Below are 25,814 nucleotides of genomic sequence, written 5' to 3'. Positions count from 1 at the left end.
ATATAGCTTCATTCATCCACATAGGGGTCTCAGAACTGAATCAGAGACAACCACTGCAGTGGTACTGGGGTAGTATTGCAAATACTACACAAGTCCATCACCTTAAATCACCTTTCTGTTGATATGGGTATCTAAAGGAAACTCTCTGAATATTAAGCAGTGCTTTTAATATGTTTTGGAAAATAATACAGCATTCAGAACTGAAAAAAACAACATTATTTTAAAACTAATAACTCATAACCCTTGCGGTTTGGGATTATTCTTTTATTAACTAGGAAGGCTTTAAGGTCACCTGAAATATTTTTTCATCCAGTGAGTGAACGAACATAAGAAAGAAGGTACAGTTGATCTATTGAATAAGACAACTGTGTGACACAAACCCACACCGGCAGACAGCATGTGCATTCCAAACTCCACATGAAACTTTACAATCGGGTACCTAAAGTTACAAAAATCAAGTTTTAAACTGTGTGCAAATTGTGCAGCTGTTCTGCCGCAGGCCCGGGGGGGGCGCTGTGTGTGATGCCAAGTTTAGCACTCTGCGTCCGTGCTTGTGTTCACAGGGTCAGAGCTGACCGGGAAGCCTGGAGTTTTGGTGCTGTGCTTGCCATGGCTAGGTAGATCCATGCTGATCCCGTTGGACTGAACACACTTCCCAGCAGAGTGTGTCCTTTCTCCATCCTCACAGCTGGAAAAGAAGAACAGCAGCAATCACACACACACACACACTGACAGATGGACAAGTATGAAAAAAGGTAGGCACTGCAGATGATATTAAAAGCATATTTAAAAACATGCCCAATCGTGGTAAGCTATGTTGAACTCATAGTATAAAGCACTGAGAGGTCTCAATGAAGCGTCTTGAGAAATGCACTGTGTGCATTAGTGTTACCTGTCACAGCAGTCGTTTGTTCCCCCGTCGGAGCCCTTCTCAGACAGAGAGCTGCGCGTGCTTCCCCCATGGCAGGACTGCACAGTCTCTTTGCTGGAGTCCAAGCTGTTTCTGGCATTCAAGCTCTCCGAAGATGAAACCTTACTCATCTCCCCACCTTTGACATCTGAAAGAGATAAATATCCATTTCAACATCCTGAAGACTAGCCTGGGATCTCATCACCACAAGCTGGAAGTAATGGAGTCAGGGTTATATACAGTAAGATGAGTATAGAACGAGTAGGGGCTGGGAGGTTTACCTCCAGAGCTCGGATCACAGTTCTGCTTCCTCCTCCTTCGCAGAATCACTTCCAGTTCACTGTCCTTCTTAGTCGGAGCCACTTCAGGAAAACCTCTGCTCGGACTCTTCTTCACCGTTTCCTGTCAAAGCAAGGGAGACGGCTTTCAAGCAAAACATCCTCTTTGAAATGTGCAGCATCTCCATGTTTCGTTGTTTGATCTTTTACATCATTTAAGAAACTGATCCATAAAGAGCATGTAAGAAATCTGTACATATTTCCTCTAAAGCTTTATCAGAATGACAAAAAAGAGATGCGGTACCAGAATTCCTTTCAGTTCCTCCATCGCACTCTCTTGGGCTGTTTCGTCAGGGGCTGGCATCTGTGGTGGCTGCTGCTGAGATACAAAGCGTTACACATCTTCAGAGAGCAGCGCATTTACAAAGACCTGTCATTCCTGGTTGCACACTAGAGCCATGCAAAGTGAGCCTGTTTCAATGGAAAGCATTGTGAGTATGCTTTAAACACACAAGCCAGAAAAGCAGCAGTCTGTAACATGTGATCCAAGATCATCTGTTACAAAGAAACATGGAATGAATACGGGTAATCAAATCCACAAGAATGAACAGGACTGAATTCAAAATGAATTACTTTCAGAGCTCAGAGGAAGTGCAGAAGATATTCAGGTGTTATTCCTGTGGTGTTCACTCGGAATTCATTATGAATTTGCGGCCTTCATTTGAAAGTGTTATCCCTAATTAAGTTTTCTATAAGCACCACAGCCCATTAAATCTGTGGTTGTTTAAAAGCTGCTCTAATGGCAGGCAATCCCACAGTGCATTGCTGAGCGTCTCCTGGGGAACACTAAACAAGGCCCTTGTCACAGTGCTCTCGAACGAGACCATAGTAATAATAATGACCCATACATACATATTAAAACAGCACACTGTGACAATTAGCCAGCTATAAGCTCCCAATTCACAGCGTGCTTTTACACCAGAGACTCTGCAGGGCCACTGTCCTGGAAAGAGATTCTTTCATGGTCACTTTCTTGTACTCTGTGTCAGTGAAATGAAACTGCGCCTGTCAAATCTTTACTAATAGCTCTTGACTCACCTTTGAACCAAATCTTCTCTTTAAGTGGATCACAGGAAAGAAGGAAGAAAAAAACATTATTATTCAAAGGACAGCCCTGCTCGGCTTTTTCCAAAGAGGCATGTGTGTATCGTCATTGGCAGGAACAGATTTCACAGAAAAGCAAAGAAAAACATTGGTAGAATTTTCATTAACGCTTCGTTTTGAATACAGGACAGAATGTAGGTAAAGTAGTTAACTGCATACTGTGACAAATGTATGATTTCAGCACATTCAAATAGTAATAAAACATATTTGAAAAATAAAGGCTTGATCAAGTATTAATGGCCACTATATTTAACATTTTAGGTCATTTCTTCTTTATAAAGTATTTCTAGTGACGGAGTCCTTGGATATAGAGCTGTTTGCTGTTTTTGAATTCTCTGTACTTTATTTTTTTTAAGAATATTTTTCGGCTATTTATATTTTTCTATAGTGAATAAACTGAAACGTCATTCTTCCAGTGGCACCCTTCCATTGTACTGCTGTACCATATCCCTGGTGTGGGTATATCTGCTACCTTACCTTGGTAGCCTGACCCTTCACAGGTCTCAGCACGACCCCGTGTTTAATCCTCTCCATCATCTCATTTACAGCCTTCACCTTCACATCGTCCGCTCCAACGCTCGCTTCAAATAAAAACACAAGAGGAAACGAGTCCGGCTCAGTCTGGCTTTACACCACTCGGAGCAGGGATACCAACAGTCTGAAGCTTGTCAGAATGGACTGACCTGCATTCAAACGCAGCTTCTTCTTCAGTCACAAATGAAATGAGCTTCAACTAGACATGAGTGTGTCTCTCACTGAATGGCTTTGCTGGGGTGCAGGCAGTGCCATTATCACTCTTCTTTCATGAACAACTAAATCTAAAAGCATGGGACTTTCCCATGATACTGAGCCCCTGTAAAGCTGAGGGCACACAAAGCCACTTTGTAGCTTGGAACTTGGTTTCAGGAGACTAGGTTTCAGGCCACTGCAAGGCACACCCTGGGAGACTTGGGGTTTGAAACAGCAAAGTTGCCTCAAACTAGGTCTCCCGGTCTCAAGCCATGGTCCCTGAAAAAGTGGCTTTGTGTCCCTGTGTTTAAAAGTGTGCAGTCCCTCACCTGGGGCCCCTGGGGCTGGCTCACTCTTCGGAGATCCTTTGGAGCTCTTTGAAGATTTCCGCATGATTGCAATGAGCGAGCTGTACAGTGAAAACACAATCAACAGCCCTCAGTTACTGACCTTACCAATAATGTGATTCTAAACTCAGAACCACAGCCAATTATCAGGGTCTACTATCGATTAAAAGAACTGGTCATCACAATGGAATAATGTTTTTCTTGTATTTAGAATATGACATGAAACACTCACAGTCCTGGCTTACCTGAGTGGGTTGGATCGTGAGGGAGGAGGGGGAGGCGGTGGAGGAGGAGGAGGAGGAGGTGGGGGAGGAGGCTGGGGAGGTGGGGCTGGAGGGGGGGCTGTGCCGGGAGCTGGCCCTGGTGCTGAATCCCAGCTCTTCTGCTTCTCCTGCAGTTCTTGCACTATTTGAGGGGGATACACCATTGCATTAGTATTGTACAAACCTGCAACAGAATTCCATGACACAACACATTTATCACACAGAACATATGGTAAATCAATTCTAGAATTAGTTTCATTGATACTTCAAAAGCATTTGATTCTTCTTGTTGCATAACCCTGATCTACCACAAGGTGGTGCTGTGGTGTCACCTGCCACCCACCCTGGTGTTCCATGCTGCTGCTCCTCTCCTCAGCCCTCAGCACACGGACCTCCAGCTCTCGCTTCTCCTCCTCCATCAGCTCCAAGTGCTTCTGCACTTCCCCCAGCTGCCTCCGGAGGGCAGACTCCTGCAGCTGTGCCTCCAGGTCCTTCACCTAGGTGGAAAAATCACCAGGTAAGAAATTATGTTGGGGTATATGGGGTACTACACAACCCTGCAGGTGTTGGGACAGCATTCAATTCAGCAGGCATCTTCAAGCACTATTCAGATTAAAACACACTCCATGCCTGCTTTGGCCAAATTGCCATTGCGTTGCAGAACTTGTTCTCAATCGATCTGTTTAAATAAAAAGGCATGGTTTTATCGGTTGCTTAAGTTCCCTGTCATTTGTACCATCCTTGTACAGAGCGCTAGCACTGCATCTTTAATTACTGTGAATGATCCTGCCTTGCTGGGTTCTTACACCTCCTCAAACAGCCCTTCCAGTTTGTCAGCTCTGTGATGAGAAGATTAGAGGGGTGTGTGAGTTCCAGTCACCAGATGATCACACACTGCTCAGTCAAAACAGGAGGAACTACTCTGCACCTGGATCTCTGCTCACAAATACAGTGCCTTGCGAAAGTATTCGGCCCCCTTGAACTTTGTGACCTTTTGCCACATTTCAGGCTTCAAACATAAAGATATGAAACTGTAATTTTTTGTGAAGAATCAACAACAAGTGGGACACAATCATGAAGTGGAACGAAATTTATTGGATATTTCAAACTTTTTAACAAATAAAAAACTGAAAAATTGGGCGTGCAAAATTATTCAGCCCCCTTAAGTTAATACTTTGTAGCGCCACCTTTTGCTGCGATTACAGCTGTAAGTCGCTTGGGGTATGTCTCTATCAGTTTTGCACATCGAGAGACTGAAATTTTTGCCCATTCCTCCTTGCAAAACAGCTCAAGCTCAGTGAGGTTGGATGGAGAGCATTTGTGAACAGCAGTTTTCAGTTCTTTCCACAGATTCTCGATTGGATTCAGGTCTGGACTTTGACTTGGCCATTCTAACACCTGGATATGTTTATTTGTGAACCATTCCATTGTAGATTTTGCTTTATGTTTTGGATCATTGTCTTGTTGGAAGACAAATCTCCGTCCCAGTCTCAGGTCTTTTGCAGACTCCATCAGGTTTTCTTCCAGAATGGTCCTGTATTTGGCTCCATCCATCTTCCCATCAATTTTAACCATCTCCCCTGTCCCTGCTGAAGAAAAGCAGGCCCAAACCATGATGCTGCCACCACCATGTTTGACAGTGGGGATGGTGTGTTCAGGGTGATGAGCTGTGTTGCTTTTACGCCAAACATAACGTTTTGCATTGTTGCCAAAAAGTTCGATTTTGGTTTCATCTGACCAGAGCACCTTCTTCCACATGTTTGGTGTGTCTCCCAGGTGGCTTGTGGCAAACTGTAAATGACACTTTTTATGGATATCTTTAAGAAATGGCTTTCTTCTTGCCACTCTTCCATAAAGGCCAGATTTGTGCAGTATACGACTGATTGTTGTCCTATGGACAGAGTCTCCCACCTCAGCTGTAGATCTCTGCAGTTCATCCAGAGTGATCATGGGCCTCTTGGCTGCATCTCTGATCAGTCTTCTCCTTGTATGAGCTGAAAGTTTAGAGGGACGGCCAGGTCTTGGTAGATTTGCAGTGGTCTGATACTCCTTCCATTTCAATATTATCGCTTGCACAGTGCTCCTTGGGATGTTTAAAGCTTGGGAAATCTTTTTGTATCCAAATCCGGCTTTAAACTTCTCCACAACAGTATCTCGGACCTGCCTGGTGTGTTCCTTGTTCTTCATGATGCTCTCTGCGCTTTAAACGGACCTCTGAGACTATCACAGTGCAGGTGCATTTATACAGAGACTTGATTACACACAGGTGGATTCTATTTATCATCATTAGTCATTTAGGTCATCATTGGATCATTCAGAGATCCTCACTGAACTTCTGGAGAGAGTTTGCTGCACTGAAAGTAAAGGGGCTGAATAATTTTGCACGCCCAATTTTTCAGTTTTTTATTTGTTAAAAAAGTTTGAAATATCCAATAAATTTCGTTCCACTTCATGATTGTGTCCCACTTGTTGTTGATTCTTCACAAAAAATTACAGTTTCATATCTTTATGTTTGAAGCCTGAAATGTGGCAAAAGGTCGCAAAGTTCAAGGGGGCCGAATACTTTCGCAAGGCACTGTAGCACAGCCTCTTAACTGTGGCTCCCGGCTGCAACGTTACAATGAAAGAGCACTGTGCTGGTTTATTTTGGATATGCCACCTGCGAACGCGATCAAAGCCACTTTCAAGATCTCCATTAAGCCGTGTTAAGTTGAAACCCTCTTTATAAATTGCGGTCTAGATAGATACATCACACTTTCTGTACACACCCTCCAGGGATGTCACTAATAAACTGCAAGAACAACAAGGGAGCTAAAACAGCCCATTGCGGGACCCCGACCGACTAGCAAGGAATCCGAAACCTGAGACTGAATTATCACACCCTATTGTCTGCTTGTCGGATGATCCCCAAGCAGTTCAATTTATCAGAGAACTACTTCAAAAGCAGCTGCACTGGCAGTGGAGGTGGGCTTCAGGCTTCTTATTGAAGTCACAGGGAGCTCTCTACGGGTCCCAGCTTTGATCTTAGGCTGTTTAGTGTCATTGGATATCATCCGTCAGGCACTGTCCCAAAATAGTGGTTAGGCAACCGCATGCTAGATTATTGATGCTCCTACATAAAGAAAGCTGTACCAGTCTGTATGTGTGTCATGGCTGTGTCTGTGATATCTAAATGATGTGCCATGCTACTAGATCATCATCTGTGCCCCCCACACTATATAAAAAGGTATCCTTACCTGTGATTGCCCTTGCTTGCCCATGCTTTCATTACACGTAACTATTAGGGGAGTAGCGAAACACCAATCTCACGATATGATACGGATCACAATATGCAGGTCGCGATATGATAGGCGTCACAATACATGTGACTGTCCTGATTGTGATGCATAAGAAGATCAAATGGTCATTTAATGATGGACCATTTTGTTAAAAGACATTAAATGAGATAGGGAGAGTATGCATCTACACCAACTGTAAAACACACTAATTCTTCATTCAAGAATGCTTTGGTGATTTACAATAAGCTGCGTTGTGCTGCTGTTCTTGTATCACGATACAAATGATACCGAAGTATGATACGATTTATCATGTAATATCCCGATTAATTATTGCACCCTTAGTAACCATACTTTAGCCTATACTTTTGCAATGATATAGCACAGCCCTCTTTAACAAGGGTCTCCCCAGCGCCAGGCTGCCTGGCTCCCTGTACCTGCCGCTGGCGCTGCAGCCGCTCCTGCTCCAGAGTCTTGGTCACGTTGGCAACGTCCTCCAGGGCCTTGAGGAGCTGCACGCTGGGGTCCGTCTGCTGCAGCAGGATCATGCTCTGCCGGTTGGCTTCTTTCTGTTTGATCAGCATCTGTGAACAAACACCATCCTCCCAGTCAGCACAGCAGAGGCCGGATTGCTGGAGCCCTTCCCAGAGCCAGAACGCCGGCTCTCAGGCTGTGAAAAGCAGGGCTGGCATGTGCGAAACACACAGCCCACCGAGGGGCTAAGGGAAAGGCGCTCTGGTGGTCTCAGGCCAGCTGTGAGTGGATCGTGGTTATGGGTTCAAAAGTAAAATATAGTCGACTAATTAGCAAATTCTAAGCTGCTTTGGCTTTTAGTATCAGTATCTAAGGGCTTCAGAAAAAGGCTAACATCCACTGCCTTCAATACTGAACATTAGCTGCTATAAACACATAGCACTGTGGCTAGAATTTAAGATGCTCTGTGGTTAGTGTTGGGCTGCAGTGTGGAAGGTAGTGGGTATGAGGAGCTCAGTGGTTAGGGTTGGGCTGCAGTGTGGAAGGTAGTGGGTTTGAATAACTCAGTGGTTATAGCAGAAGAACAGAACATGTAATCACACCCCCACACAATTCACTGACACACACACAGAGCCCAGCGTGGTTTCCAGTGTACCTCGTGTGCATAGGACTCTGCTTTCTCCCTCAGGCTCAGCTCCAGGTCCAGCTGCTCTCTCAGATTCCCGTACTCTTGTGTTGCCATCATTGAAACTGTGTGCAGAAGCAATGCTGCAGTTAGTCTTGGCGTACACTACATGGTTTCATTAAGGCTGCTGCAAGCTAACACGCAGGTACACTAGGTCATCTCGTCTGCACACATCTGCAATACCTTACGAACACAGCTCCAACTCAATATCATGGTCAATACATTATTCAGATTGGATTACATCCTTAGAACCCAGTACATAACTCTGGGTGGTCTATTATGCAGTGCACTGGGGTCATTTTGAAGAATGGCTCAACTGTTTAGCCAAAAGACCTGTAAGAGCTGAAAACTGATACTGTGTATAATCCAGCATGATCTTGAGGTCTGAGTGGATCTTTGGGTTTCTCAGAATGGAACAATGTTCAAGAGGAACTTGAGGCAAAAATTATTTGAAGGTTGTAAACAGTTGCACTTCCAAAAACAAAGTGACATCCCCAGGAGCTAACGCTGAATAAAATATACAGTAGGAATCCATTAAAAAAAATGAGTGAACTACATCAAACCTTTATATGTTGCCCCAGTGGCAGATCATACTTCTTGATTCAAGTTTAAATTCCCTGTTTCAATCAAAGCAAGAAAAAGGAAACTAAGAAAGTCAAATGTAGACAGTGTCGTCACTGGGGCAGGATAATGTTCATCTTGTGTTGCCATGCAGACTGCCTGTCAGAAAGGTGCAGTGGGGATGCTGCAGGGCTGCTTCAACAGCATGTCAAATCCAATCAGGTTAGCTGGACACAGCTGTGTGGCTGGGCTGTCTCTGCAAGCCAGACTGCAGAGGCCTACTGGGGATTACATCATTCCGCAGTGTCACCACAGCTTTGTGTCTGCATGAGGTAGGGTCTGTGTGTGTGTGTGTGTGTGAGGTAGGGTCTGTGTGTGTGTGTGTGTGTGTGTGTGTGTGTGTGTGTGTGTGAGGGAGGGTCTCTGTGTGTGTGTAGGAGGATCTGTGTATGTGTATGTGTGTGTGTGTGTGTAAGGGAGGGTCTGTGTGTGTGTGTGTGTGTGTGTGTGTGTGTGTGTGTGTGTGTGAGGCTGAGAGCTGGACAGCAGATCTCCCAGATCCCCAAGGAAGAGTTTGTTTAAATCTGGTGATAGTTTTATTGAGTCACTTATTGAGTTCCAATGTATTTAACAAGACACTCCCCCAAAGACCTATAACCTTTCGATCTCAAGGGCATGTCAAAATAGAGAGAAGTCCTGTGCTTTTATACATTCTCTTTATCAGCAGGTGATGAACTATTACCAAATGCAAAACAGCCGTTACCCACACCGTTGAAAATGATTGGCAGCTACCACATTAGAAGCCAGGGTCACACACTGATCTGAGAGCCACTCACTCTCTGGGGTGCTGGCGTGGTCAGGGAGGTCATTCCATGCGTGTGGAGAATGGGCATTGAATTAATGCCTGCATTGAAGATCGTGTGGGTGTTCTGTCCAGTTGGAGCAGCATATGGAACCGCCCACATGAAATCCTGCTGAAGGCAGTGACACTGTAGGTGCCAAAAGTTTTATTTATAACAGTGTGTCCTTTCAGTTTTCAGAGAAATAACAATCATGCTTTTAGCTTCAATATGGAGAGGTGTTTCCTGTAGATACACCAGCTGGGCATCAGATCTGCTCAGCAGCTAGGTAGGCATGATTAGGGAAGGTGCTTTCCTTTGAATCAGACGGTATACTGGTCTAGTTTGCATTAGGGGTGTGCTGACGTCAATGTGTGTTGATGTCAAAAAGAAAAGCTGTTCTTCCATCACCTTTACAACAGAGTACCAATCAATGGCAAAGCTGAATGAAAGCGAATTTTCCATTCATCTGGGGCGCTGCCATAAACGGACAATGAAAATATTATTTAAGGTGAGGAAAATGTGCTTCCAAATCGGAATGTGTCAGCTCCCTACACAGACGGTGATGCTGGAAGGACATCATTCTCACTCCCTTAACAAGCAGGTGTTTGCCAGCGTGGTTCAAAGCGCTCTTGCACACAGATTCTATTTCAGATATTCACCTTTGTTGTAACAAGTCACAACCCTTTAGTATCTTCATTGTGGGAGCAGAAGTGATTTTGACAGTGACTCAGATTGCACCATGCCAATACTACAGCACCCTATCTGTCTATATAACAATGCCTTCCCTTACTGCCAATTCATTCAAATATAGCACCAGAACCTCGGATAGATAGTTTCTACTATATTATGCACTCACTTTACTTTTCAATCATGTACTTTTCAATCTCCCTCTGCTCTGTGTCCTGTACAATGAGTATAATAGCCTCCCTCTGCTCTGTGTCCTGTACAGTGAGTATAAGAGCCTCCCTCTGCTCTGTGTCCTGTACAGTGAGTATAAGAGCCTCCCTCTGCTCTGTGTCCTGTACAGTGAGTAGAAGAGCCTCCCTCTGCTCTGTGCCCTGTACAGTGAGTATAAGAGCCTCCCTCTGCTCTGTGTCCTGTACAGTGAGTATAAGAGCCTCCCTCTGCTCTGTGTCCTGTACAGTGAGTATAAGAGCCTCCCTCTGCTCTGTGCCCTGTACAGTGAGTAGAAGAGCCTCCCTGTATGGGGAGAGTCATGACACTCACCTCTGTTGAATCGCTTTATTGTTTTGCTCTGGGTCTCAATGGTTTCATGTAGTTCCTTCATGTCTGCCTGTTGCTTTTCTATCTGAAAAAAACAGAGTGCCATATTTATATCACCCTTTCAGTCTATGTTACAACCTGTACACCCAACATGATAATGTTACCAAAAGGAAGCATGTTATCAGGCCGTAACCAATCTTTTCATCCTCTGGGGGAAAGCAGAAATGGTACTGTTAAAGTAGTGGCTAATATTACTGCAAACTAGTTTTTAAACCATTGTACTGAGGGGCACCTAATGAGTTAAAGGACAGCAGGCGTAGCATATTAAAATCAGCAGTGCAGAATCGAGCTTGTCCAGTTTATTCTGCTGTTAACTGCAGACCCAATGCAGCTTCCTGCTCTGCAGACTGTGAATGACTTCATGCAGCTCCCTCCCCGCTCCGATTAGAAGAGTGTACTCAGCACTTACTCGCGCACTCAGCTCTTCTATATGACTCTGCTGTTCCTGCAGCTGGCAGGTTAACTGTTTCTTCTCCTCCAACAGCGCGCTGACCGTCTCCTGTAGATCTAAAACACGGGAGAACTCTCAGTGCAGTGCACTGCAGTACAGTGCATCACAGTACACATCCCATGCAGTGTATTCCAGTGGAGTCTGCAGGGGTCTACACATTTCTGCAGGGGTACGGGATTATAGATCCCGTGTCTATGCTAATGTAACAGGGTTGGAGGCCGGGCGCGAGCATGCACACCGCAAGCAAGCATCTTAACCACAATGCAAAAGAGCCGGGCTCGTCCGAGTTCATCACCTCATCTCATGTCACAGACAGAGAAGAGAATCTGTAACTGCAGTATATCACACAGCACTGCCCGACACACTCACACCAAGGAGAAGGAAAATGGGGGTGGAATGTCTGCTTCAAAACGATCTTCATATTTTAAAACACTTTAGTAAATGGATGTCCAACGCCTGTACAAGCAAGAAATGTTAAATGCTTGCGTCATCATGCTAACTGTATGTTAATGAGACCCATACACTGGTGCTGTGTGGCAGTCCTGGTTATGTACTCCAGACACAGAATCGATTTTGTGGGTTGCCTCAATGTAAATCAAAGCAGCTCAATGAAGTCCACTGCAACACTGATGGACTTCCTCGGTGCAGCCTGTTCAGCAGTGTAAGTTAAATCCAGCTAACAAGGATGGGGCCTGTGTGCTGCCAGGCAGGCTGCTCACCTTTGACCTGCTGCTGGTACTGGGTGTAGGGGTCTGGGCTGGGGTCCTGGGGCTCAGCCTCCTCCTCTAGTGCGATGCAGTCTGAGATACTGGGCAGCAGCTCGTCCAGGCAGGGCCGGGAAGACAGGCTCAAGTACTTCAGCTTCCTGTTCTCACAGTTCAGCTGAAACAACAGCAACAGGACATGCTTGCATTATCCATGCCACTTTGCTTATTCTCCCCACACACTTAGCCAGGTTCATAGGTGTTCGGTAAGCGTAACTGAGGCACTGTAACACGATTTGCAAATTCATTTTAATAGTAAAACACCTAAACAAAACAAGTGAGCATACTGCATACTGTCAGAAACGTTTCAAAACTTTGGAAGCTTGTATCTGAAACCCACTATGCATTGTCAAGCAAGCTCAGAAAGTTACAGTTGATTCCATGCTCAAAAACCACAGAGGAAAATCACCTATTTTACATCGTAGCAGAACTATGCAAATGCAGATCCCAGTTATGATAATGCACACAATGCATTTGCAAGATGAGCATCAATATCTTTAGGATTGTTTTAGGATTGCAAAATATGTTTATTAACATTTGGAGTAAAAAGATTGTGAATCTGGCCCATTGCTTTTAATAATACAGTATATTGCTGTATATAAAATCCGAGACTCTATGGCATGCTATTCACAGGCTGAGCTGCTTGTTTATTCAAGCTTCCTCACTGCAGACACACGTTTAAAAAAAGTGATCTGTTACCTTTGTAGCCAAGGCTTCTGCGTTCTCCCTGCATGACTTTTCGATCTCCAGTTGAGTCTGCAGCACACTCACTTCTTCAATAACCATTTGGGAAACTGAAAAACAGACAGAAAACAAACCACATGTGCCTTAAAGTGAAACACTTCACATATATATAACATTGAACAAGCTGCTTCCTGGTACCTTAAGTGTTAGAGCCGCACTCCAATGGTCCAGCGAGGTGTGCGGTTGTAACACAGGTAGCAGCAGGAAACAGTAGCTTCAATTTCAAAACGTATAGCGAGGTATAAGGAGCATCTCCAATTTCAAGATGAAAAACGATCTTCAGCCTCACACTAAGGGGACCAGTGATAATGTTGCGGGTGCTAATAAGAGGTAAGAAAACGATTACAAAGCAATACAGCGGAGCCAGAAAGAGGGATTAACAACATTCTGAATTCCGTGTTGACGCTCACTGACATACGGGTGAGAGAACCAGCAGAAGAGCATTATTTTAAGACATGCTGGCTTGTGTACAGCAATTCACTGCATGTTTTTGCTGCGTATTTATGCACAAGAGCTGAACATTATTTATCCAGGACAGTGGGGACCTGCTGCTGCTGCTGCTGCCCGTATTGTCATTTACTATCACTGAAGCAGGCATTGAAGTGAATGGTCTCAAATCAGTGAACAACTGAGAAATAGGACCTTTGGGCTCCATCGTTCTCTGCTTTACTCATATATTAGTTTTCCACATGGCTAACCACGAGACAGACACTTCACTAAATGCCTCCCACTCCCAGAACACAGTGCCGCCGTCCCATTGTGGACTATTGCAAGACTTTGGCAATGCAATATACTGGATACGAGCCTTTCTGACTCTTTGGCAAAGGCACATGTGTGTCAACTTACTGAGAGATTACAGGTCTTGGGTTGTGAATAAGAGTCTTTAATAAGGCTTGACCCAATGCTGAATAAGCAGAAACACATACTGTTAGAGGAAATGCGATGCAAGGTGAATGATATCTATCCCACTTTACACTGCAGACTCTCGCATCTGATTGGTATTTTGTGAAAGACAGATTAGCATGATTACTTGCACTGAGAAATAACAGAAGCGGCCAAAATACAATGACAAAGACTAGATTTTACAATGGAATAGGCTTCTTGAGTTCCACGTATTATGAACTGCATCCACAGCAGCTAATACACTTAGCATCTATTTACTGTTAACAATGGGTTACGGTTCAATGAGCGTTTATACTGTTAATCACACAGGCTATTTAATACACCCGGCTGCTGTAGCCCGATCAGCTGAATGTAGCTTACAGTGTGTGGGCATCCTGTTTCATAGAACACTGTCCACTCTGCTACATTACAACAGCCTTCCCTGCCTGTGACATGACATGACAGAGGCATAAAAGAACGACACAGCCAGAAGGAAGCCAATAGGCTATATCACTGCTGCCAGAACGCAGCCTTTAAATGTCAAAAGCCTCAAATGAAACCCCTTTGTTCTTTGATTGGATACATAATTCAGACCCAAACGACATAACAAAGGGAAGCCTCAGGATAATGCTGCAAAAGCAAATAATTCAATACGACAAGAATCTGTTTATTTCTCCTTGGCGTTGTTGTCTATTAGCCTCTGCAGCCACACGCCATGCCCTTTGCTCATCTGCCTGGGGCTCCCAGCTGGACATGTGCACCCCAATATTCCAATATCATTGTAGCCTGGGTCTACCTTGTGCTTGGGTCAATGCCATCTGCCACTGCGAAAACAGCAGTGCTGTTCCTCTCGCTACAGTCCGCGGCTCAAGCAATTCTAAATGGATATTAAGGTTCTAACTCTGACAGATTATTTGGAAGCCTTTTTTACGTATGTATTTATTATTTTACACGGACATATGCAATTCTCGGAATACACTAGAGGTCTCAAGATATCTCTGATTCTAATGTAAAAGGAGTGCAGTTTGCCTTTACAAGATAAAACGTTACCCTGTGGATTACATCCGACAGAGAGAGGTGACAGTTTAGGGGACGTGGTAGTGTGAGGTACAGTGATGTGAGGCAGTAAAGGGTTGTGTGGTATCTCGACAGCAATGCAGTGCCACAAGGATCCTTCTATAGGAGAAGGCTGTCTGGGCTCAGGATCATCTGAGGTACAGTGGAGATTTAAGGAGGTGTGTACTGTGGCTATAAAAAAACAAGCACATTATAATTTTAACACCGGCTAGCGCTGTGTGTATATGCATAATGCAGCAGTAATTAAAACAGGGCTGGTATATGGCTCAGGTTTATTATTACAGCTCCTGAATTATTCATGATGGCCACATCATAAAGAGTGCTTCCCCAGGGAAGTGTTTTAGTAGAAACAGCATTCTCAATAATTTACAGGGCCGCTGTCCTGACAGTGGTGTATTGAACTGTTTTCATTGAAAAGTGATTTCTTGCACTGCTCTGGTTGCTTTCCTGCCGCAGTCTCACAGCAGCATGTCAGTGCAGTATAAGCTGCAGAGAGCTAGGGGATCCCTGCAGCATTAGTGGATACGCATTTCAGCTCAGCTGCACTGCCAGCATGACCAGCACAGGGTTTCTGTCGGCTAGTATATATGTGTTTAATTTAATCTACTATGGGGGTTTGTCAATTCCCCCATACATGTAACAGGGTCTTTCAAAAAACGTGTGTGAATCTCAGAAGACAGACAGAGGAGCTGTTGTACCTATCTGCAGAGCACTGCTCCTTGGTTACAGTGGATCATATGGAATCTGCTGAAGAGAGGAGGGGAGGAGCTTCACCGGCTGCACATTATAATGAATGAGGTCTCATATTAAAGCGTCTACCGGTGCTCTCAGAATTCACAGTCGCTCCACTCAGGTGGGGGAAGGGAGTGTAAACGGAGCTGTCTCCGTTCCAGGGATTGCACATCCCTTTCCCACCCTGTGGTGCGCTTGTACTTTCAGCTCATCTTATTGCACTTCATCATTTTGTCAGAATGCTGAACGCAGCAGCCGAAATGAAACGCTGACTCAACATTCTAGAATTTCTTTTTTTTTTTTTCATCCAGGTAAAATTGTTAACACAAGAGGCTGCCTGGCAGGAGAGAAAAAATAAATCAATCTGTACAGGAACAGTGCTGGCTTTGAGGCCTGTCTAGCTCTATGTTAGGCAATCAGGTCTTTTGAAATACGGTTTTCAGTAAAATAATGACACATTTCTTCGAATGGAATAGCTATTTCTCTTTGCTGCATTTGAATTTGTTGAGAATCTGTAGTCATTTTGACATTCTTTGTATAACTAGAAAATGTATCCAAAAATAACTAAAAATAAGATATTCAGAGTTTGCTCCAGTTAATTTCCTGTGAGATTGACATGAATTTGCAACCCAGTATTTTAAGTCTAAGTCCCCTTATAAAATGCCTTGCTGATCACAGTTACAGATTCCATATGAAAAGTGGGCTGTAGTGTAGATTGTTAAGCAAGGCACTACCAGCTGCTGCAGCTGGGGAACTGATTTGATTTTCCTGGAGGGTCTGGCTCTTGTAAATGTTAATTGCAAGCTTACAGGAGACTGTGCAGTATACAGTATATAAGGGGGTGTTTCGATAGCCCAGTAGCGCTCCCGATGCAGAGGGGCTCCATTAAATCATAAAAAGACAGGGAAAACAGCATGAGTGAGTCTATTACAGTCACTGTACTTTTTCACCTCAGGTTTTGTCCTGATTTCATATGTAAACTGTAGTGGCATATGAACTGAATAGACCCCTTTGTCATTCGATAACATCCTTTATTGTAAGCTGTCATGCTAGGATAGGCTTCAGCTTTCTAGTTATTATCTGCAGTGTTAAAAATGGCTGGTTAAAATTGCAAACATAATAACTGATAGAGACAAGCAAGCTGTTTTTTTTATCTTGATTGCAAAAGATGACAGCTTTCTTTCAAATGCAGATCAAGGTATAGTAACTCTGGGATCTGTTCTGGGTCTGTGCCATTATGCTGCATGTATCAAAGCATACATTACATCACACTCTCCATAACATGGGGGAATCAGCTGGCATTTTACTGCGTGAGAATGCCTCAGAATGTTTCGTCATTATTTGTGCATTACTGCAGGACGTATATTAACGATACGGCACTGGAAAGCATATAGGCTGTGGCAGCAGGCAGGGTGAAAGCTCTGCCAGAGCACGGGTGTGTGTTGTGTGGGGAGCATTGGGTGGCAGGGAGGGAGTTCAAATTCTCCCTGCAAACACACCTGGGAATGTGCCAGCCTGATGTATAGATAGAGTGATCACGGGTGTAAGTATAGATTTGTGTTGGTGAAGGACAGTGTGCGGTTTGTTGTTTTGAATTGTATTTGTGTATTGTAAATAAATGCACGCAAGAGCGCTTAACTACAGCTTCCTGGTCTCTGAGTCTCCTTGGCAACGCGCACCCAGTCACATATGGCTTCACCAACACAAATCTATACCAACACCCGTGATCACTCTATACATACACCAGGCTGCAGCCTTAATTAATCATTTAAACATTTATTCAATTGACAGCTCAAACCACATTCCCAGGTGTGTTTGCAGGGAGGATATGAAGTTCCTCCCTGCCACTCAATGCTCCCCACACAACACACACCTGTGCTCTGGCAGGGCTTTCACCCTGCTGTGCTGCCTCAGGGTCTTTTACCAATTCAGTTTACCACCCAGGTGGAATATTAACAGCATCTTCAATAACCTGTGATTCCGTGTTAATCTGTTTTATTCTTAATCACTGTCAATTGGAGGAATGATGGATTTACACATTAACGAAATGCTTCCCATAATGCTCTTCATCCACATGTTAATCACTTGTATTATTTTTTTTTTCCTGGCAAGGGAATGACATTCATAATAAAATACAGCATGGCGATTTTAATGATGGTGCCGCTAGTGTCTTTTAACAGCTGTCGATGAAGCTAATTGATTGATTTGGGCCTTTTGCTAAGGATGTTTCTTTTTTAATATTGCTGAAGTTGTGACACACGCATCAAGTCCAGTCTGATTGCTCTACAGAAATAAAACAGAGCACACTGCCTGGGGGCGGGGGGCGGCTGCTCTGCAGTTAACACACAAGGTCCTCCACATTAAAGACACGCTAGCCACCTTCATAAAACATCAGCACCTTAGTAAATACAGTGCTGCCTTATTTCCCCATTCCATATTTCACAAATTCAGTTACTTCACAGTTGGGCCATGCTGACATGCTCTATACTTTACTGTATACAGGCGCTGTTTTTATTATTTTACATTATCTTTTAATGTTTTATAGAGAAATAACAAGGAATTCCTTTTTTTTTTTTTTTTTTTTGCTTTATGCATACAAACTACAATAGGCACATGAACTTCAATAATCTTCCAATTGCATGATTTAAAAAAAAAAAAAAAAACCTTGACAATACAAAAAGACATTCTGGGTTTGGTATACAATAGAATTCTGGTAGCCTTGAATCACAGATAAATAAAGGTGCTTTCTTGGATGAGAGCTTTAAAGCTGGGGAGGGGGAGGAGGGGGAGGGGAGGGGAGCAGAGGAGAGGGGAAGGGGAAGAGAGGAGAGGGGAGGAGAGGGGAGGGGAGGGGGAGGGGAGCAGAGGGGGGGGGGAGGAGAGGGGAAGGAAGGGGGGGTTGCAATGGGATAGGAAGATTTCCTCTGGATTTGATCCCAGCCTGGGTTGATAAGAGGTTTTCCAGAATCAGTCCATTATCTACGTGGTGCCCACCTTACGAAATCACCACCATCTGCAATTAATGGCACCCATTTCCACAGTCTTTGACAAAGGCCAAGAATGCTGAGGAATGGAGACCAAAGAGAGGGCGTGCCTTTAAGGCAGCTTGAGGTGTGTGTGTGTCTGTGTGAATATAAAGAAAACAGAATTTTATAAAACCCATAAAATACGCTTGTTTCAGATGTCCAACGCCTGAAAACAATGATTTCTTAAGTGGCATTCGGATATCCATAAAAAAAAAAACCTCCAGTGCTTCAGAAAAAAAGCTGCTATTCTATTTGCATTTAATGTGCACAGTATTGATTTTACACCCAGCATCTTTTAAGCAAGTGACAAGATGCAATAGCTGCCACCACAAAGCCATTACTCTAGCATTAGTCTTAATCTCAGATCCGGACGCTCGAGGTCTTGCTGGGGGTTACTCTGCTCCCAGGAAAAGAGTATTTGAATAATTGTCAAGACATTTATTAAAAAGCCAATAATCTCTTTTGCTGATGAAACAGTAAAATGCTGTTTTATGTTTTTTTGTTTTTTTTAACATAATCTCCACCCCAGTTTCCAATGTGCTTTCTGAAGTGGCTTGTTCTATGAATCCAAGCTGATAATTGCATTGCATGGAGCTTTTCACTAGCAGTGGTGTGACACAATATTGTAATAAACTGCTGTGCCTTGTTAATAAAACTTTTATACATGCTTTTAGATGGATGCTTTACTTTAACCAACTACAGTCTGACCTAAATCCCAACACCCATGTGACTCTTTTGCTATCCCCGAGTATTTTCTCTTTTCGGTTCTAGAGTGCCTGTATGTGTGAGGAGACGAGGTAGAGCAGAGTGAGATAGATGCTTCAGCAGAGAGTTTCCTCTTCAATGCTCTGCAAACAAACAGCCCTGATCCTAACACAGCAGCAGCACCATGCACAAATCTACCCTCTTTCTCAACTAACAAAACAGACACAATGCCTGGCTTATGGTTTTAATGAGCATTCTTGTAAGCCTAGCTGATTCGGTATACCCAAGCTTGAATCCCATTAGAAACTTTGGCAAACAATGTTACCATTAAAGCATAAATTATTTTAGACTCAAGGTGAATTTCTCTATCTCTTATAAAAATTATATCAAGCAACCTGTACATTACCTGTGTAAATGTTCCTAGACTTTATTACTCATAGGTATTTTCTATGTATTCCTCCTGAAAAATACACACAATACAGAATGCCCTCCCCCATCCAGCCAGGATCCATTATGAATTTGCAGCTATTATTTTAAAGTGTCACCATAGTTCAACATATAACAGTAAAAGATCCCGTTTTGTAAGCTCACTTTTCAACAGCCCCTGGGGTGTTCTTTCAAGGCCATCGACTGGATTTCATACGAGGCAAACATGGGTGTACTGGGGAGAGGAAACGTATCTACATTTAGATCTCCATTGAGAATCCCCCTCACAGAGAGGAACAACACAACGAGGTAACGAGCAGCCTGTTACACAGCAGCTCACATTCATTTTCTGACCCTGAATAATTCATAGCCGGGGTTTTAATAATTCAGTAAAATAACATCACAGGGCTCAGTAAAAACGTTTGCCACAGTCCATGTTTCTTCCCAGCAGATCTTGGACCAGCAGCCTGCACCAGTTTTAATGGAATTTCAAGGTACAGTAAGTAGTCTTCTGTATAGGGTTTGTGAGCACTTCACTACAAAGCATATTATTTACAAAGTCTATAACCGAAGACTATTTTTTTAAACAAAAAGCTTTATCATTCTTTCTACATTATAGGTTAGTGTATGCATATCTACCATTTAGAAAAAAAAGCCATATGGCCTTATATTACAGGGAAACACAATTATTAAAATTATTCATCCTAATATATCCAGCTGAAAAGATTTAAAGCAACCCTTGTTACTTCACGATTCGACAGTTCTGTACCTGGTATACAATGCAAAGGTGAAGAAAGCTTATCTTGGAGATAATCTTGTAGTGCTCATGCAGGGGAGATATCGGGCGTATCTTCAACACTGTTCAAACAGAGCAGCATATTCTGAGCAGAATACAGCCCTCACTCTCTACATGGATATGCTATTGCTGTCCAAACAGTAGTTTCACAATTAGTTCTCATGTTAGCCCAAATCAGAGGCCATTCTTAACAAAGGGACGATTTACTGTAGAAACCTTAACCCATTAAGTACCAACTACACAAGCTGTATTTATGTAATTGTATACATTACATTTAGATGTCACTTTTGCGGTTAACAAAATTAGAGTAAAACATCATAACAATGTAAGTTATGCTCCAAAAAATCACAAAGTAATCACAAAATAACCTGTCCTCAAATGAGGACAATGAGGAAGCTGTGTGGTCCAGTGGTTAAAGAAAAGGGCTTGTAACCAGGAGGTCCCCAGTTCAAATCCCACCTCAGCCACTGACTCATTGTGTGACCCTGAGCAAGTCACTTAACCTCCTTGTGCTCCGTCTTTCGGGTGAGACGTAATTGTAAGTGACTCTGCAGCTGATGCATAGTTCACACACCCTAGTCTCTGTAAGTCGCCTTGGATAAAGGCGTCTGCTAAATAAACTAATAATAATAATGTGTTAAGACAATACGCAGGCTTCATTCACAGTGTGGTTTAGTGTCAGTACCGAGAGTTATTTACTTTCCATTTGTGCACATGCTGCGTGTGAGCTAACCACAATCTATATGTGAAGAAGTTTCGCATTGCTGGTGTGTTTTGGGGCTCTGCTCTTTTCTCTCAGCTCCTGATGGGCGCATTGCCTATACCGGATACACTCACCTCGTTTAATGTGCTTCAGCTGCCTCTCTGCCTCATCTCGCTCCTTGGCAAGCCGCTTGCACTGAAAAATACGAGACAGACGTCAGAGAGGCTGGGTAACCAAGGCTTGCTTAAATAATCAATGCACCGATGTCTCAGGGAGTTCAGCTGCCTTCATAAATTAAACCGTTTACAGGAAACTGTTCTCATAAATTTAGGATGGCAGCAACAACTGATCATTCGTATAGGGGTTTGGTCACTTTACAAGACACAGACAAATACTGCTGTAGGCAGCTGTGAGGCTTCCATACAAGGACAAACAACGTGCGATTATTATACATTGCCTCTGCATTGTTAATCGTCTGATCAGTTTTCTAATTGTAAATTGGTTATCAGTTAGAGATCTGATTATGTAAGTGAGTTGGGAACAAATCCAAAGATGTAAATTCCTGATAAAACTCAAAATTCAAGAGGTCTATTCAGTCCATCTAAACAGTGGCAGTCCCTAATCTGCTGGTTTTCACAACTCATCCTTCTTTTAATGATTTAAACAGCAACCTACTGGCATCTGTAACCATTTAGATCAACTGAACAAACTTGCATCTATCTAAATGAAGATCAACCGAATAGACTCCATCCATACTGACATCCGGTGCCCCTTCATCATAAGAATATGAAGAGGTAATCTCAATTTAGACGGTATTCCAAGAGCAATACTAATGAAAAAGACAGACGTAGTTAGTCCTGCCTTGAAAACACATAAAATAAGTCATCAGTCACTGCCCTGTAACACCCGCTGTACTAAGCGAGGTCTGCTTCTTCAGCGCACACATCTTTACTTCATTAGGCACAGGGCTTTACTGCCAGCATAGCGAGTGCCTCAGCCAGGGTGTCAGGTCATTAGGGTATCTCACAACAAATCTTTCTTTTTCTGTTTTTGTTTCATTTGCATTCAGGCTGGGAGATGCCAGAACCGATTGCACACTATTTGTTTAAAGGGAAGGGTGGTTTGGATTTCCGTGAATGGTCACTGAATGGCTCTACAGAAGCTATACAGCTATCTCTGGATTGACTTCCCAGTGCCCATACCTGATACAAAAGAGAATCGTTGTGGATAGTCACTATTTGACCTTTGTCTTGTTTTTCTTTAAATCAGATATGTTTTATCAAAATGATTATGTATTATTATCTATTAATTATGTATATTGCTATTTATTTTGTTATGTGTTACATATACAATTATTGGCATATACAATTTGTTTTCTTCCTGTTTCTTCTCCTAATCAACTCTTTTTCAATGAAAATGACAACAGACTAAGTAAAGTTTGGTCATGAACAGAAAACAAACATTTCCAGATTCTTTTTACCCTGAATTATTTACAATCCAGCAGTATATAAGAGTTACACGACTGTAAGTGTCTGCATGTGAGTTTATCAACACTCGTACAATGTAACCCAACACTGTTCACTTCGACTCATGTCAATATAAGTAAACCTATTCAGGATTTTCATATGCCCTTAACAGAGAGAGATGTGGTATGTGTTTTATAGATGTATTTATATTTGTGAAAGGCAGCACCTCACTCAGAGCAGGGCAGCAACAACAAGGTTACAATGAAACAAGCTGCTTAACAGCAGGCATAGAACAAGGAACTGCTTCAGCTATCGTGTTCAGTGTGATATTTCAATACAAACAGTAAACGTACACATTGCAGTGTTCTGGATGCTATATTGTGGCGATACTTTGTAGAGGGTGACATTAACAGCAGTAATCTGAAGTGTGTTTACTGAATGCAGTTATCTGTCCTAAAGCAATATCTATGACGTCATTCTGAAAAAGGCTTCCTGCAGCACATTTTCCTACAGATTAATGCTGGTTCATTAGTTACAGAGCCTTCATAGGACCTGCATGGGAAAAAGATGATGGCAGAGATAAAGGGTTGCAGGGCTGCAATAAACCACTCAGAAGGAAGAGAATACGGGGCTATGATAACAAAACAGCAGAAGACAATCTGCAGGAATTCACTGTAATTGGTTTGCATGAGGCTTTGACTGCTTCACAGGTCAGGGAGCAGGGAATCTGAGGCTTCGATTAGATTAAAGGCTTCTTTTCCAGAAATGAAATGCATTTCTGCACAATACAACATTTCATGTATTTCAGCTCCATCTTGCCGCCGACATCTATCTATTCTTCTGAAATCTTGGAACAGCAGCAAAGTGAAAGTACAACACGATGTACACTGATGGGGGGGTGCAGCAAGCAGGCTGGCTAATTCATTGTCTGGATAACTGGCCCACTTCCTGAAAGCAACAAGGATGCAATGAACTAAATAATCATTTGAATTGTTTTCAATGATCATATATGAGGAGAACAGCAGCACAGGGATTTACAGAACAGTCTGCAATGCAATCAGAGGTTAACGTTTCAAACTAAAAAATCAGAGGACACTCAATCCATTGGAGTTTGTGTTTTGGAAGACTGACAGAGATAACGACCTGCCCTGTTTTTACCATAAAAATATTTCCCATGACAGCACACCTCTGGCCTTGCACTTATTGATTTTTGTGACTAATATCATGCCAAAGCTCCACCAATTTATCTGACCTTAGAAGCCAAGTATGAGGATCTTTCTAATGAATGATGTGGACTCTGGAAACAGAGTGCATTCATTTGGTGTAATGTTCTTACAAACATTACAAATTCCCAGTCTCTCTCTGTATCTGGGTCAGTCTTGTGTCTTCAGCCAGTCTTAATGCTGTTCTGTGCTTAACCTTTCCGTTTGCAGATATGGTCAAGGATAGTGCAGCCGCACTGTGTGTGTAATTGTTGTTTCAAAGCTGAGTCAGTACATTACAATCTGAACGAGATTCAGTACAACAGAACTACACTCTGCAGACACTATGGAATATAAAGCCAGAATGCATTCCTTCAGGGCTGCTCCGAGCCGACGGTGAGCCAACCTGCAGTGTCTCAAAGGAACTGCTGCATTTCAAATGTACAATAAAAGGGAGCAGTAGGAATAATCAATGCTGTCGTCTTATTTAATGATCTCTAATTTGGGTGGCTGTTTTTTAACCATTTTAATGAGCTAGTCTTACAGGGGACCCCTGTCTGTAGTTTCTAATTGCAACACTGCACAGTGCCGGAGGCATGTAGCCCAGACACAGGGACATGGAGAGAGGGCGGGTGGGGGAGGCATGTAGCCCAGTCACAGGGACATGGAGAGAGGGTGAGAGGGGAGGCATGTAGCCCAGACACAGGGACATGGAGAGAGGGCTAGAGGGGAAGAGATAGAAAGAGAAAGAATGAAACAGAAGAGGGCCTTGTAGTGTTTTATTTGAATACATATTCCCCTCCACCATCCTGGTTCTATACCACTTGCAACCCTTGCCCAGTGGCATTATTGCCCCACCACCCCTCCCATCATCGCCTCTTTCAATACAACTCAATCTATTTCTCTAAACAGTGTGTAAGGCATATTCATTTGCAATAAACTGAGCATAGACAGATAGATAGTTAGATAGATCTAATTGTATAAAATCGCTCACCTCAGTTGTCACTTTCGTGGCTTCTTTCTCTCCATCCCCTTCGCTTTCCTTCCCCGCTGACGGTGCAGAGGGACTGGGCAGCATCGTGAAGCCGAAAAACGAGAGAAAATAAAAGGAGAGATAAAAGGACGCCCGTTGCAATAAGAGATAATGTTAAAAAAAAAAAAAAAACGGATCTGCAGCGTATAATCACAATGCCTCGTTTCAGAAGAGCTTTAGAATGTCTCGGGCAGGTCTGACACGTTCTGCCTGCATAAAAAAAGGCTTGTAGTGGGCATGCGCCCTGCATCTGCGGTACTCCAGCCTCTTCGAAAAGCACAGGCGGTGCTCCCCTCCTGTATCTTTACTGATGCTGCTGCTCCGACTTCTGCCGCTGCCGGCCGGTCGGGATCACTGGGTAGAATAAAAGGTCTTTCTGGGTTTCTTTCACGCCATCAGGTTCTAACACAGAAAGCTCCTCCCAGCCATTGAACATGCACACACGGATCCCCTGCAGAACACGAGCGGACAGTGCATACAGCAGCCCGGGGCGGGTGCACCACCTGGGCTGGGCCAGATCAGAGCCACCTGCGCCATACTGACGTTTACAGAATCGCAAAGCTATAAACTCCAAACTGCCATTAGCATTGTCGTTGTCTTTAAACTGCCGTTAAAACGTCTCAGTTGTCTATTCCTAGCATGTTAATTGAGGGAGTTTTCCCTTTCTACAAATCGAGCTAAGGTAGCTTTGTACTAAATATATTTGATAATCTGCTTTGATAATTTAATATATACTTTTTGATGAGAACTAAATACATTTAAAAAAATAGCTTTTGTGACTCTATTTTGATCTGTGAAAAAGGGGTACTGCAGTGAAACACTTACAATCTCAGTGTTCGGGTTGTTAAAAGTGGCATTTGTCTGAATCAAATTCGATACAAACGTATTTATTTAAATTGATTTACGGGAAAAAATATAATTCCAGTTTTTCACAATGAAAGGAATGTACGAGTAAATGAGTTATTTGGTGTATATTTGTGTACAACTCCTTACTC

The 25,814-nt window shown here is 43.2% G+C and overlaps 1 protein-coding gene across 2 annotated transcripts; it reads right to left on the bottom strand.

Annotated features, from left to right (window-relative positions):
• Positions 1–150: 150 nt before the first annotated feature.
• On the bottom strand, positions 151–25,330 carry LOC117431344 (shootin-1-like). 2 transcript variants are annotated; one of them, XM_034052164.3, is made up of 17 exons: positions 24,781–25,330; positions 21,253–21,313; positions 12,727–12,821; positions 11,983–12,145; positions 11,222–11,319; positions 10,756–10,837; positions 8,096–8,190; positions 7,404–7,550; positions 4,035–4,188; positions 3,674–3,833; positions 3,411–3,490; positions 2,830–2,933; positions 2,287–2,304; positions 1,493–1,567; positions 1,192–1,312; positions 893–1,058; positions 151–688 (listed from the first exon to the last, which is right to left on the bottom strand). In XM_034052164.3, the coding sequence occupies exons 1-17, from the start codon at positions 24,862–24,864 to the stop codon at positions 532–534; spliced, it is 1,860 nt and encodes a 619-aa protein (XP_033908055.2). In that variant the 5' UTR covers positions 24,865–25,330; the 3' UTR covers positions 151–531. The 2 variants fall into 2 exon arrangements, with proteins under 2 accessions (XP_033908055.2, XP_033908056.2); XM_034052165.3 differs by having other exon boundaries at positions 1,493–1,564.
• Positions 25,331–25,814: the final 484 nt, after the last annotated feature.

This window comes from Acipenser ruthenus, chromosome 22, assembly GCF_902713425.1.
Source record: "Acipenser ruthenus chromosome 22, fAciRut3.2 maternal haplotype, whole genome shotgun sequence".
NCBI lineage: Eukaryota > Metazoa > Chordata > Actinopteri > Acipenseriformes > Acipenseridae > Acipenser > Acipenser ruthenus.
Note: the sequence above shows the minus strand (reverse complement) of the source record. Positions and strands in the feature narration are given on the sequence as shown.

Excerpts from the sequence above, each read along its gene's own strand:
- LOC117431344 (XM_034052164.3), bottom strand. The coding sequence starts at position 24,864 with ATGCTGCCCAGTCCCTCTGCACCGTCAGCGGGGAAGGAAAGCGAAGGG. Across the intron at positions 10,838-11,221 it reads TAGAAGAGCTGAGTGCGCGA|ATAGAAAAGCAACAGGCAGA; the intron begins GTAAGTGCTGAG and ends TGTTTTTTTCAG. Across the intron at positions 7,551-8,095 it reads CAGAGTCCTATGCACACGAG|ATGCTGATCAAACAGAAAGA; the intron begins GTACACTGGAAA and ends GTTTGTTCACAG.